The 13,865-nt window shown below is 40.6% G+C and overlaps 1 protein-coding gene across 1 annotated transcript in view; it reads right to left on the bottom strand.

Moving 5' to 3' along the window:
• CACNA2D3 (calcium voltage-gated channel auxiliary subunit alpha2delta 3) overlaps positions 1 to 13,865 on the bottom strand; it is an 821,063-nt gene that overhangs the window by 390,491 nt on the left and 416,707 nt on the right. Inside the window, exons 10-11 of the mRNA XM_084829826.1 lie at positions 5,610 to 5,699; positions 3,046 to 3,159 (exon numbers count right to left, since the gene is read on the bottom strand). Coding sequence (XP_084685952.1) covers positions 3,046 to 3,159; positions 5,610 to 5,699 — 204 coding nt within the window. The remainder of the gene's footprint in view (positions 1 to 3,045; positions 3,160 to 5,609; positions 5,700 to 13,865) is intronic.

Below are 13,865 nucleotides of genomic sequence, written 5' to 3'. Positions count from 1 at the left end.
CCCTAGTCCAGTTTAAAGATAAAGAATCAGAAGAAAGGAGTCCAGGAAATTCGATGTTGCCCATCAACAGTTAGCAGCTGGACAGGAGACTGAGCAGACACACCCATCATTTGGTGACAGTCTTCCTCACTATGGTGACATGTTTTGTATTTCTGTATAAATTATAGTAATTCTTTCTAATGTGCATCTATACATATAAATAAGCATATGCAATGTTTATGCAGATCTGTGCCTCCTTCTGTCCTCTTTCTGGGTGATGCATATCCTTTTTTTGGTGATGCATAATTGGCAGCTGAATTTAAAGTGGACATGTTACCAAGGATATCCCAACTCAGCATTTTAAACTGTCACTGAGCTGCTACAGAAAGAGCAAGAAAAGCCTCCCCTCCTTTTGAGTAATAGTCTTATGCAAGCAACAAGCAAGGCCTTGAAGGCAGAAACAAATATCTTCAGATTTTTATTACAGTTATTAATGTGCATGCTATCCATAAAAAGTTCTCAACCATCAAGATGTGCCTCCTGTTTCACTACATAAAATTAAAGTAAACAAAAGTACACTTCTCAGGCTGCATGACTACCAAACTATGGTTTCATGATTGGAAGCAGGTGTCCTGCTATGGCAGAATTAAACTCAGCACTGGAGCTCATTATGGGGCAATCCCAAAGGCAAGGGAACAAAACAGGCAAGTGGTCAAGCACAAATTTCAGTCCAGTATGGGATCACGCTAAGGCAGGAGTGGTCAAGATACAAGCAAAGGTCAAAGCACCATTAAGCAGTCAGATACAATACACAGGCCAGAAGCAGAGTCAAGCAGGAGTCCAAGGGTAAGTAGCACTGATGGTCATTCATAAGGCAAGGTCCGGAAAACAAGGTATAAGGCACTGGAACTGAAAGAACAATGTTGTTCCAGCCCTGACTACGCTAAATCTGAAGGCTTACATAGCCAGAGCTTCCTGAGTCCCACACAGGGCTCACTCGCAGTGCATTACAGGCCTGCTGACAAAAGTCCTACTCGGGAGGAGGGCCTTGTTCCCAAGGAGTCCTTTATTCCTGAGGAGCCTTCCTTTGTAATCAAGTATGTCTTCTCAAAGGCGCCCTATTGGTCTGTCTCAAAGGCGACCTATTGGCCTGCCCCACCTAGCCCCCAATGCTCTCAGGGGCTAGGTGGTCACCCAGCCTCTACCTCAGAGGTGGAACTCCCCTCCTCCTGTGGGGACGGACAAGTGGTGATCTGCCCTGAGGGCCCAGGGTCCCCCAGATCTCCTGACATGGGTGGCTCCTTGGCATTGTCTGTCCCTGGGAGCTCTAGTTCCTCCTCAGAGGAGGATTCCTCCAGTGGGGGCATGACAGCAGCCCATGGGCCAAATCACTCCTAGCCTTCCTTTTCCTCTCTTCCCCAGTTAGCATTACATCTAAACAAGTATACCCACGAATGCCACTATTGACAGTTAGCTTCTAGACCAAACAATGGAACTCATTTGGAGACTAACTGTCGTTCACAGTCATGATGACATGGTAACTCAGATGTAACATGAACAACGGCTAATGCTAACCAGAGATGGGAAGAGGAAGGGATAAAAGTGAGGGTAAGGAACCCACAAGCCTGTAGGGCTCTCTTAGTTGTCAGAACCAACAAAGACAATAAATTAAAACTGTCCACAATATGAACATACCAATATGAAGAAGTATGTGAAGTCTCACACAATGGCTTAGAACAAAAGAGTCTGCTTAAAACCTCATTCACATTTGGCTGCTACATGTAATGCAGGGGTGGGCAACATGTGGCCCATGGGCCACATATGGACCCAAAAGGGGAAAAGTCATGGTTTGTCACTATGGAGGTTTAGAAAAGACAAATTTAGCTTGTTTTCTGTCCATTCTATGCCTACACAGCAGTTTGCTGTCAATTTTCAGCAGCAAACTACTACTTTCCCCCCTTTTTTGCCGATATTCAGCAGTGTGGCAGTGGTGGAAGTGCAGACTGCAGCAGATCCATGGGGGGAAACTGGCCCCCAGAGCACCTGAAGTTTCCCACCCCTGATGTAGTGTGTTGGTCACTTGGGATGGCTCACAATCTGGATCAGAGAACCCCATGCAGTTTTCTCCATGCAACCACAAACCACTAACACATAGCTGGAGTTATGGAGACAAACTCTGCAGCAGAACTGATCAATGTGACAAGCTGGTACATATGAATGTCTTGCTACATAGGGAGGCTGCTGCACTGATGTACCAGTGTGGCAGGCCATATCATGCAAAGTGGCCTTCACTGAACAGAGTTCAGCAACTCCGGCTTTGCTTCTGCAGCAGCCTACTACACCTTTACATCAAAGTTTGTTTGTTTGTTTCTATATATAGCTGCACCGTAACAGAAGTTCTCTGGAAGGCTCAGAAACAAATACAGTTGAGATACTGTTGCTCAGAGTATGTCACAATGGAAGACTTGAAGTGCAATATCTTTTGTAACACCAATATTAAAAAGCAGATAGGAGAAGATCATGATATGAGGATGCCATACTATTATCGTATGGGGAAGATAAGATGGTCCATTTGTGTGGGTGTGCTGGCGTTTTTTAAAAGGCACACTCTCATGTTGTTTTCCAAGTTTTATTTGTTTTGTTTTCCATGTGACAAACTTTTCTAGACAAATGAAATCATAACTTAGTCATCTCCTTTTCCACCCATTCAGTATGATATTGGCAGAATTTCCCTCATAGTCCAAAGACTTTCCCTCATGCTTACTGCTATAAGCAAGATACACATCAACTTACTACATTAACAAGATACATCTAGGATGGCAATGAATGTTTTATTTTTCATTTTTTAATTTCCGGTAAAATGTCAGATAATGGCATAAAAATCTTCAGAAGGATTTTTAAATTAAAAATTGTGAACTGCCACAGAGCATTGCAAAGTGATGATCTGACACAGAGCACAATTCTATCCATTTAGGTTAGGTTTGTCCTGTGAGAGAGAGAACAAATCATCAGTATCAGCATTGAAATCAGATACATTTGCTTCACAGGTATGTATAATGGACTTACCTTCCTATCCGGCCAATTATACTTCTCAAATATTGCATCGTAAGTGTCAACAGCACCATCAGTAATCAGCATTATGGCTTGACTGCAAATACTCCCTTGTCCTGTGTGATTGAACTGGGAAGCAAACAAACAAAACAAACGAACCAATGTTACTTGAGTTTTCATACCTAGTTAGGAAAATGAGCTTTTGCTATAAGAAAACCATGCTCTCCTCAGCATTTCCGTCTAGGAAAGGCATATTTCTGATACTTCGTTTCTGACTTTCATATAGTATACTTCCATTGCCTTTAATCAAAGCAATGCCAAGTGTTATACTTTTACTGAAAAACATTCAAAAAAGCAAACCGCTCATTAAAAGCTCCTATGTTACTTGGTCCTACAACACGGCAATAAATTTATACCTTCCTAAATCAAAGACATTTGCTGGAACTATGCCAAAATATTAGCATGTTCTTTCATAATCTGGTAAAGGGGATAACCAAAATGAGAAAAAGCTATATAACCCCAGTTTTGCCGAAGGCACTTTTTTGCCATTAAGACACTTGTTTGCCTCATTTCCACTTCCTCCCCAAGCAGGAAGGCTCATATACCCTTTGTTTTCAACTAAACATAGTAATTTTCCAAGTTGGACATGGCTCCCTTTCCCCCCCTTATTTTCTTAAGCAGCCTGCTATTTCTCTGTCTCCACCTCAGACCCGCCAATAGTTTAGTTGCCACCCAAGTACAGAAGTGAAGGCCCCGCCATTCTACTTTTCTTACACACAGTAATTATGTCAACTGTGGGCTACATTCAACTTTCACTTGTGAAGTGGAACTTTCCCTTCCCTTCCTTCCCCCATGCCCTACCAAAGTCTTCTCCAGAGGGTCCCACAACCCTCCAGAGCAGATTTAAGTGGGTGGGTGGGAGCTAAAGGGGGGAAGGGGCAAATGTCCACTTCCCCAATATGTTTGTGGAGTGACACTAAGTGGGTTTCACCCTGTAACGTTGCCTTCTTATATTACAAACTGGGACAGATATTACTCAGGCAATTCAGATTAGTATACACACAGTCAGAGCCAGGATCAGAACCTCAAAGTCAAATATTTCCCCAGTCTTACTTCTTAATGAAGGTAGTCTTATTTGTAGTTTCTAGTGCCCAAATCAGCTCATCAAGATCTAGCTGGGGTTGATATTTATGACTGTACAACAAACGTGGCAACACAATGACTGACTAATGGCAAGGTTGCTAGTAAGAACCTGGAAGTTGTTTAACAACCAAGCACCAGTGAAAGAAGACTGTCCTCCTTCAATTCTGTTATCCATCATTGCACTCCACCTACCAGGGAGGAAATGAGAGTAGGTAGGAAAAGAAGAGTAGGCAAGAAGGTGATGGAAGGTATGAGGAAGGAAAAGCTCCAGAAGCTGTATTCTCTTTCACTTCTGGGACTTGTATGATATCTGGGTTATGACTTGGCAACCCTAGGCGTCAGCCAATTGTGAACTTCACTGGGACTTGCCAAGACAAAACCACCCAAATCAGGCCCCATTGCATGACTGCTAAAAATAGAAAACACATATTGCAAAGTGACATTTCCCAGCATGAAGGAGGCTGTTGTTCTTTTCTGAACTAAACCAAGGACAGTATGTTAAAAAAAGAAACAATGTATTAAAATACCTTGGAGAGGTGGGCTGTCTTCATCGATTTATTTTAAAACATTGCTTTATTCTGTCTGAATCTATCATATTCCACAGAATCATCTACTGTGTTCTCTTTTTAAAGTAGGTGATTAAATGCTTGGATGAGTAATATCTCCTCATATGTATCTATAACTCTCTCCTTTTTATTGAATAGCAGTGGTGATGAAAGTCTTTTTCATAATAATAACAATGACAAGAGGCCTTATGATGAACTACAATTAACTCAGTGATTCATCAGTTAGCAGTGAAAATTTCGATGCATCCTGACATTTGAAGTACTTGGTTGTGATTAACAGTCTTTGAAATGTCACAGAATTTTATTTAATTGGTTAAGACTTTTTTTAAAAAAAGAAAAGATAATCACAGCAAAGATCACATTTATCACCAAAAGAGATAATTGCAGTTGTCACGTGATAAAGTAGACACTGTACTCTGGCAGCAGCAACTCATGGTGGGTGCATAAATCAAAGACTGGGAAGAAATGGGACATGAACACATCTCTCAGAATCATTCATACTGACAACTACTAGCTCTTTAACAAGCTACATAACGCTAAAATACAAGTGATTGAAAGTTAATCAAGTTTAATTATTATAGCCTATGAACCAATCTAAAAAGTGAGACACAATAGACTACTAACATAAAATAGCACTTTTATGTATGGAAGAGAGACTATGCTAACCTATAATTCTCAAGAATAGATTCCTAAAATTTAAATGCCTCATACAGTTAGATAAAGTGAAAATTAGCTAAATTATCATGGATACCTCAGTATCCGTTGATGATAATCTATAACTGAAAGAGGCCAAACCCCCATTATTTAATTCTTTTGCAGAAGCTGAAAACTGAAACAAGATACAGAGCTTAGCAAAAAGCACTAGCTTACATCACTGAGCATGTTGAAAGCTTCAATTAAAGCTATATCCAGCATTCCAATTCCTTTTGCAAAAAGTTTGTCAAGATGTTCCCTGAAGTGCTGTGGGGGGGAAAAAGAAAGGGGATGTCAGACAACATATTTATGAACATTTTTTGCATTTAAACCTACCCTTGAAATCTAAATGGCTAAATTAAGGACTCTGGCTATCATAGTATAAGACGCCTTTTACAAAGTCAAAAAACCCTCAGTTCATTTGATGATGATGATGATTAAAAGCAGGTCTTTGTCCTTCTAGTTTCTGGAAGAAAGCTTTAAACTTTAAAAGTAAGGAATGCTTGTCATAGATTGAAAAGACCCCCCCTCAATTATAAATAAAAACAAATAACAGAAGAATTTAGCTTTTCTAAAATTAATAGTTGGCCACATATTTTGCAGGAAAAACATTACAGATCCTGAGGTAAACATATGAGTCCTCCCCAGCCATTGGTTCATCTGGTCTGGTCTCAGTATCCTAGACTTTATAACTTTTAGAGCGCTTGATTCATTTCATTTAAATGACTGTGTGAGTTTTTAGTATGCTTAGCTGAAGCAAGGCCAAAGACCTCCTAAAGATGGAAGGGGCAGAACGTGACTTGAAATGCTGACAATTGGTTCTGTTGTGAGGACTGAAACTGCCTCCAAGTCAACACCTAGTAAGAAAAAAAAAAGTTTGGGGAAGTCCCTGATGGAGATATTGCTACGGAGTATATTTCCCCTACACAATGCCTGGAACACAATTTTTAAGTAGCAAGTGAACAACAATAAGTAGCCAAGTGAACAAGGCCAGGGAAAGCATCAGGCAAGTTATTCATAATAATATCAATACAAGTCCAGAATATACCTAACAAACATACCAAAAAACTATCAAATTAAAAAGCAAAATAGGTTATCTGGTTAGAAATAGGTTAGAAAACAAGAGATCTTAACTACTGGGGTGGGAGATAAACAGGCTATAAAATTCTATTATATTTACATTAATAGTTAATTAAAGAGGAGTTTAAATGTGTCAGATGAATGCACACTGCCTTCTTTGGCTTCGAGGTTAGTAAGGAAGCCACAATTCATAGTTCATATTTTGCTGTCCCCTAGTTGCTTACAATTGTAAATTAACCTCCACTTGAATATTATATAAGAACATAAGAAGAGCCATGCCGGATCAGACCAAAGGCCTATCCAGTCCAGCAATGTGTTTACAGTGGCCAACCAGCTGCATGTGGGAAGCCCACAAGTAAAACATGAGTGCAATAGCACCTTCCCACTTATGTTCCCCCACAATGGTACACTGCCTCTGATACTGCAGGCAATATATAGGCATCATGATTAGTAGCCACTGATTGTCTTAATTTCCGTGACAATGTGGGATGACATCCCATTCCATATCCCTCTACAGGTCAACATTAGGAGGAGTGACTGACTTTGATTTACAAGCAAACTTGCCTGATAACAGGCCACTAAGAAAGAGATATTTTTGTAGAAACAGAAGGCTGTCAGATGGTTGCAAGTTAAGTAATACCATTTTATTATGTTGGTCAAGTGGGTAAAATAACATAAAATTGGATGTTCGTAAAGTCTTAGTTCACTAAACTGGTATTATTGTGCACTCCCACCATAGAGAATAAAGGATGCAAATAATACAGAAAAAGACTACAATGGGGCTGAATGAAATGTAGAATAGAACAATATCACGCTCCAATGACTAATCGCTTTATACTGTGTTTACTGCACTTAAAACAGTTTGTTACATACAAACACTGTGTCTTTTTTCTTCTCTCTGTACTCAGCGTATATCTACTAGTGCTGAGCCAAAATGGTCCCAATTTTTGAAAAAGGCAGAATTTTGGTGATTTTGTTGCTATCATGATATAGTGTTCTTCTGAGGTGCATTCTGGGGGAAACAAAATGGCAGCCAATGGCTGAGGAGTGGTAGGAGCAGTGATTACTTTGCCTTGTCTCTGAAATTCCCCCATCCCAAAAATGCAAACAGAAGGCAGTTCCACTTTTCCCATCACCCTCCCCAATATCGGCTGAAAGTTTGAGTTTCTGAACTTTTTGCCCAGACCTAATATAATCTATAATAATCTAGCTACCCACAGCTGCCCACTTCATGTATCTGATGAAATGGGCTTTGCCCCATGAAAGGTTAGAGTACCAATGTATTAGTTTTTAACGTGCTACAATTCTGTTGTTTTTTTCTGTTACAGCAGATTAATATGAAATTAGATATCTGGGAAGAAATGTGCTATATGATAAAAATTACTCTATATTAATTTTGCTTGCCACGTCTTCTTTTATTTTCTTTTAAATAAACTGAAAATTGCACAGTATGCAACAGCCCATTTTAAAAACCAAACAGCTTGATAGTTTTACAAAAAAAGTAAAATAAAATCCACATATGAGAAAATGTACCCTCTGGATTTAATAAGGAAAAGAGTGACACACAGTTAAATATGGTGCCATAAAAGGATATTATATGCTCTAATGCCTTATATGAGTTATTTTCCCAAATTTTCTCGATGAAGCATTTTTCCTGTGCTTTAATAAAATAATAGATTCACACAGCTTAGTGGATGATAAAATATTGTGAAACGTTCATAAGTTAAGAGAAAAAATACCAGCTTAAGGCAATTTTGAAGCATATGTTGCTGCTGCAAACTGAGGTTGGTTTTCCAAAGCAATTAGTGTAGCTTAATGTTCATTGTAACCCAGTAAATATGGTTCATGCAGCTCAATATTTCAAAACACCTAATGGCAAAGTCTTGTTGATCTAAATAAGCAGTTATAGCTTAATGAATTCTGTAGCTGAGATAGTGGAATGTGTTTCACAACATTTTACTGTTAAAATATAAACCAACACTGGAAAATATTTATATTCCAACATTTCGTGGACGTTCTCTCTTTTGGGGTGAGGAAAGCATGCTAGAAATATGGAATTTACACATGGGGTGAAATCATCACATTTATAGGAATTATCCTTAAGAGTAGGCACTAATAGAAAGTGCACATCAGGTAACAGTGACAATAGCTGAACTGCTGTTTCAAGACCGGGAGAAGGCCCAGAGATTCCACATTCCATCTCTGCATCTTCTCATCTTCCTAAAATAAATCCCAGTATCCTGTCTTGACTACACTAAGACATACACCATCACAGACATTAACCATGTTAAGGCTGAACAGGTTTTCTGCTTAACCAGATTTTGAACCCCGTTGTTATGGGTGCACCAACCCTTAAAGTTGCTTTTTGTGTGGATTGTGTAATTTTATAGTTTAGTCACTAGGTGGCACTGGACTTGGTTATATCTGAATGGAGTCAGGCACTTTCTGTTGCTGTTCATTTCTTGTTGCAGAGGGAGAATAAAGGCTTTTTCTAGCTTCCTGGCTGACGCATCCTCTGTGCCAATACATCATCTGTCTTTGGAATTATTGCATGACTGTATCTCCAGCAGCCTATAGGCCCGGTACACCATTCTGGTGAGAATGAAAGGGAGGAGAAACTTTACTGTAGTTTATGGTTGGTGCTTTTAGTTACAAGATGTATCATACTTTGTAACTATAAATGATCCCTTTTCCCTTAATGTGTAGAGGAAGGAGTGTGATGCAGCATTTCAGAAATGAAAAAGTAAAGAAGAAGTAACCCTTTGAATACTTCCAATGGGGAACAATAAACTTCCCTTCTTAAAATTGGGAATAGTCTAACTCTCATCTACCTTAGCCTTACACTCCTTAAACTTACACCATTAATTAGATTGTATCAAAACACACCCACGGGACAAGTTGAACATGCTTTCTCTTAATCTAAGAGTAGGTGAGGAAACCTATTAGAGAGCAGTCCTATGGCCCCTAGACAGTGTCGGGGGGGGGGGCATAGGATAGCTTGGATTCCTGGATCTGAGGTTGGAGACAGCGCTCCAACCTCAGACCCAGGAGTCTGAGCTCCCTGCCCCTTCCCCCTCACAGCCGGCATGGAGAGAATGACATTGGCTGCCTCTCCGAGCTTGCAAAGGCAACCTCAGAAAGGAGCAAAAGCGGCAGTTCTGTGGGCGGGAAGGAGAGGGGACTAGGGAAGTGGGGATACAAGCTATCTCCAGCCCTCCCCAGCCTCCTTCCCTCCTCTTCCACAGAGCCCTAGCTAGACAGGCAAAAAATACATCTGGCAAAAATGCAGAGCAGGAGAAGGGTGGAGGCCACAATCACCACCACGCTCTTGCCACTCTGCATAGGATGCCCGTCAGCCTCCGAGGTTGACAGAGGTTGACGGGCATCTACATAGGACTGTGCCTTAGTCACTTCAACATAAAAACTCCCATGGTTGTACTGCTGGAAAAATTAACTTTCAAACCAACGTGAATATGATACCAAAGTTCATGTACGTTGGTATTTTAATTTTTAAACTTATAAGAAACCTTTTCCCAACATGTGTATAACATAATCCTAATTAAACAATGTTATATGTTAGAATGATTAACTTTCAAATATTGTTGAAAACTTCCCTTACAATCTAAAACAAACAACAGATGATCAAAGAAAAACCAATACAGATCTTGAAAAATAATTATTCACCAATGTAATCAGAATTTCACTATTTGGACACACACAAAAAGAGCAAATCTGAAAGATTTTTCAGTGACAGTTAAACTGGAGTTACTATTAGAGCATTTGTATTTGTACTTTCATGTTTGATATTTAAATGCCATTAAGTTTAATAAAAATATATATTTCACAGCCTGCTTTCCTATGTCCTTTAGCTTTGAAACAGCCACCCATGGACAGAATAACCAAGAAGCTAGAATAGAGGACAGTACTGATAGCTTATGAACTTGAGCACGCTCTGGGAGAGAGCGGAGGACAGGAAGGCCTGGCGTGCTATGGTCCATGGGGTCACGAAGAGTCGGACATGACTTAATGACTGAACAACAACAACAACACTGATAGCTTCCCCAGGATCACTCTGGCATGGACTTGCCAAATATGAGCTAACTGGGGTTTGTACTGGATTGGGCCCATAGTAGTTAATTTCAAGCTTGGCCCATTCTGAGCTCCAAGGCTCGTAATTACACTCTCAATAATGTCACCAGGACCATGAGAAGGCCTGGAAGCTTCCTTTTCTCCAGATCTCTTGCAAGGCCATCCGTTTCCCCTTGATTAGGCCCTTAAGGTGCCAGGATCTCTGGGGACTGTAGTTTCCTATGAATTCTGGGTCCTTAGTAAGGACTCAGAAGCACTAAGAAAATATAATTCACTGGAATCCAAGTACTACTAATGCTGCTGAGGAAATGGCCTGGGCACCAGGATTCCTAGGCATTGTAGTTTCCCACCTTCTGGATCTTAACTCACAATTCTTGGGAATCTGGCACAATGGGCTGCAGTGATCATACGAACCCGGTTGATATGTTGTTGCAGCCTTTTTAAAGAGGTTATTTGAGGGGCTGCCAGAAGACCATCCTCTATTAGAATGTGTCCTCTTATGTGAAGGGCTGACCTGTACCAATTGCTGTTTAAAGATAAAGAACCATTAGAAGGGAGAGCCGGCAGGGGCCCTGAAGCTGCCCATCAACAGTTAAGAAACGGGACAGAAGACTGAACAGGCAGACATACAGGTCACCTGGTCATAGTCTTCCCCGCTATGAAATTGTATTTCTATTTAAAGTATAATAATGCTTACTAAATTTGCATTTATACATGCAACTTGGTGTATGCACATTTTATGCAAAATTTGTCCTCTCTTTTTTTTGGGGGGGGGGAATGCATATGTGGCTACCCTATTCTGAACTGGAGAAGTTCTTATTCAAAAGTCCCTAATTCTGCCCGTCAACTGTATTGCTAGTGGATATCACTTCAAATTTTATTTCCAGGTCTGAGTTTGGCTCCAATTATTTGTAAGATTTAAAACTCAGATTTCTTCTGAACCTCAAGGATATAATCTGCATGCTATGAGTATGCAAGAGGGAATTTTAGTGATGGGGTAGTTAGGTAATGGGGTAGTTTGCACAAGGGAGCACTTTGCACAAACAACACAGCCAAGGCCAACAACAAAATAGGAAGGGCAGGAAAATAAAACTTTTCTTCTCCAATTCTTACAGGCACTCCGTCTTAGGACTTGAGATACAAAAATCCACCAGGAACCTCAATTCCACTGCTTGAGCTGTAAGTCTGGTGCAGAGCCCCTCTTTCTTTACAGGGAACATTTACAATGCATATCTGTGTGGGAGTCACTAATGAGTAAGAAAGGATTATTAAACCAGTACATCATTTCCTCATTTTGAAAGTGGGGACACTGTGCTAAGCTAGGGGTGATTCAGGAGAGACAGAGGATATTGTCCACTTCTCAGGTGAGTCACCATTCCTTTGGTTACATGTATAGAGAACCTTGTCATTATGGCTCCAGACCAGAGTTAGCCACTTTTATAGGACCAGGTAGAAATCTACTAGCATCTTGCACCACCTGACATAATGGAACAGAGATCCTGCTGCTAGTGTCTGGATCCTGCTGCCCCTCTTCAGGATTCCTGGTACCTGACACTATTATTGCCACCCATCTCCTCTGATGCAGATCCCAAGACAGACTTTTTCTTTTTTTTAGTTTAATTTGTCACATTAAAAGGGGAAATTACTCTTAGTGCACAAGTACAAAGCTCTAGCAGGCCAGCATCTCCCTGAAAAACTTCTATAAAAATGGGTAAAACTCACAAAATAATTTTGCTATAGTGAAATCTCCACCACTGTTTATTGCACTCAGAAGATATCAAAAGTAAGAGAAGTAGAATGCTTCTGAGAGTGTATATCATATAAAGCCCTAAACAACTTGGGACCAGGATACCTAGCAGACCGCCTTCCCTTATATATACCCAGGCAATATCTAAGGTCATTACAGGAGGCTTTGCTGGTCATTCCAAAATGAAAGCAATGTCGCCATGAAGAACTGCGACAGTAGGCCTTCTCTGTAGCAGCGCCCACCCTCTGGAAAACCCTCCCAAGTGCAGTTCAGGAGGCAGAAAATGTGGCATCTTTCAAGCACCCCCTAGAAGCGCACCTTTTCACCCACGCTTTACCTGGGTTGTAACAGCTGTTGGGTTTTACTTTCGTTTTACATGCCACTTTTAAACTTTTAAAGTCTCATATTATGTTTTATCGTCTTGCATTTTATGGTTTTAATTGTTGTGAACTGCCCACGATGTGAAGTGCCCAGAGAGCCTCGGCTGTTGGGCAGTATATCAGTGTAATAAATTAAAATAATAGTAATAGTAGTGGTAGTAGTAATAATAACTTATCACTAGTGAAAAACACAGAATAAAACACAGATTACCTACAATTACTAGTAAAGTGTGTTTCATCTCTCTAATATGTAATTAAGAGAACCCTCCCCCACCCCCTCACAGCCAGTGTGGTTGTTGTCCATCTCTGTGCCCAGAAATGCAGCATGGCGAGGGTGAAAAGGGGGCATTCCCAGGGGCGGGGAGGAGACGGTGGAAGCTTCATTACAAAGCTTCCTATGCACCACACAGCCTCCCCGTGCCCCCTTTCAAAGCGCCCCAGCTAGACATCGAAAATCGGCCATCTAGACACAAAAGCAGGGCAGGCACAGCATGGAGGAGAGGATCCCTTCTGCACTCCACCCAACCTGCATTGGATAGGTGTCAGGCTCCGAGTTCGGAGGCTGCCAACTATCTCAATAGGATTGCACCCGAAGTTTATGTGACACAAACAATGAACGCTCCCTCTTTCTTCATACCTACATAAACATTTATGCAAAACATGCTACTGACAAATATATAAATGCAACACTGACATTTCTTTGAAATGTTAAAACACTGAAAATGGATTCTATGCAGTGCACATTTTAATGACATCATGTTTCCTCTTTTCAAGTCTCCTATTATGCACATGCTGCTAGGTGATTCTGCAAAAGGCCCGCATTACTGAAGCTTATTTTCCCCTCTGTGCCTTCTACTTTTCACCAGCGTTCCGCCTTTCTTTTGTTCCTCAAAAATGACATCAGCATCTCAGCAATTTACCTGTCCACAAACATTTTAGATGACCATTATTATACGGTACTTTCTTTTATGCCCGCTGCACCCATGTTCAGTGCCATGTTGATTAATATAATTCAACAGAGGATTCACATGGTTGCAGAGGGGAGGGAGAGCAAGGGAAGCGTTTATTGTATCTTGGAATGTTTATGAAGATGATTGTATTTTGCTATCCACCTTGGATGCTGCAAGGTGATAATAA

Source organism: Heloderma suspectum, chromosome 2 (assembly GCF_057233095.1).
Source record: "Heloderma suspectum isolate Gila_16-S chromosome 2, 16-S_ref, whole genome shotgun sequence".
Lineage (NCBI taxonomy): Eukaryota > Metazoa > Chordata > Lepidosauria > Squamata > Helodermatidae > Heloderma > Heloderma suspectum.
Note: the sequence above shows the minus strand (reverse complement) of the source record. Positions and strands in the feature narration are given on the sequence as shown.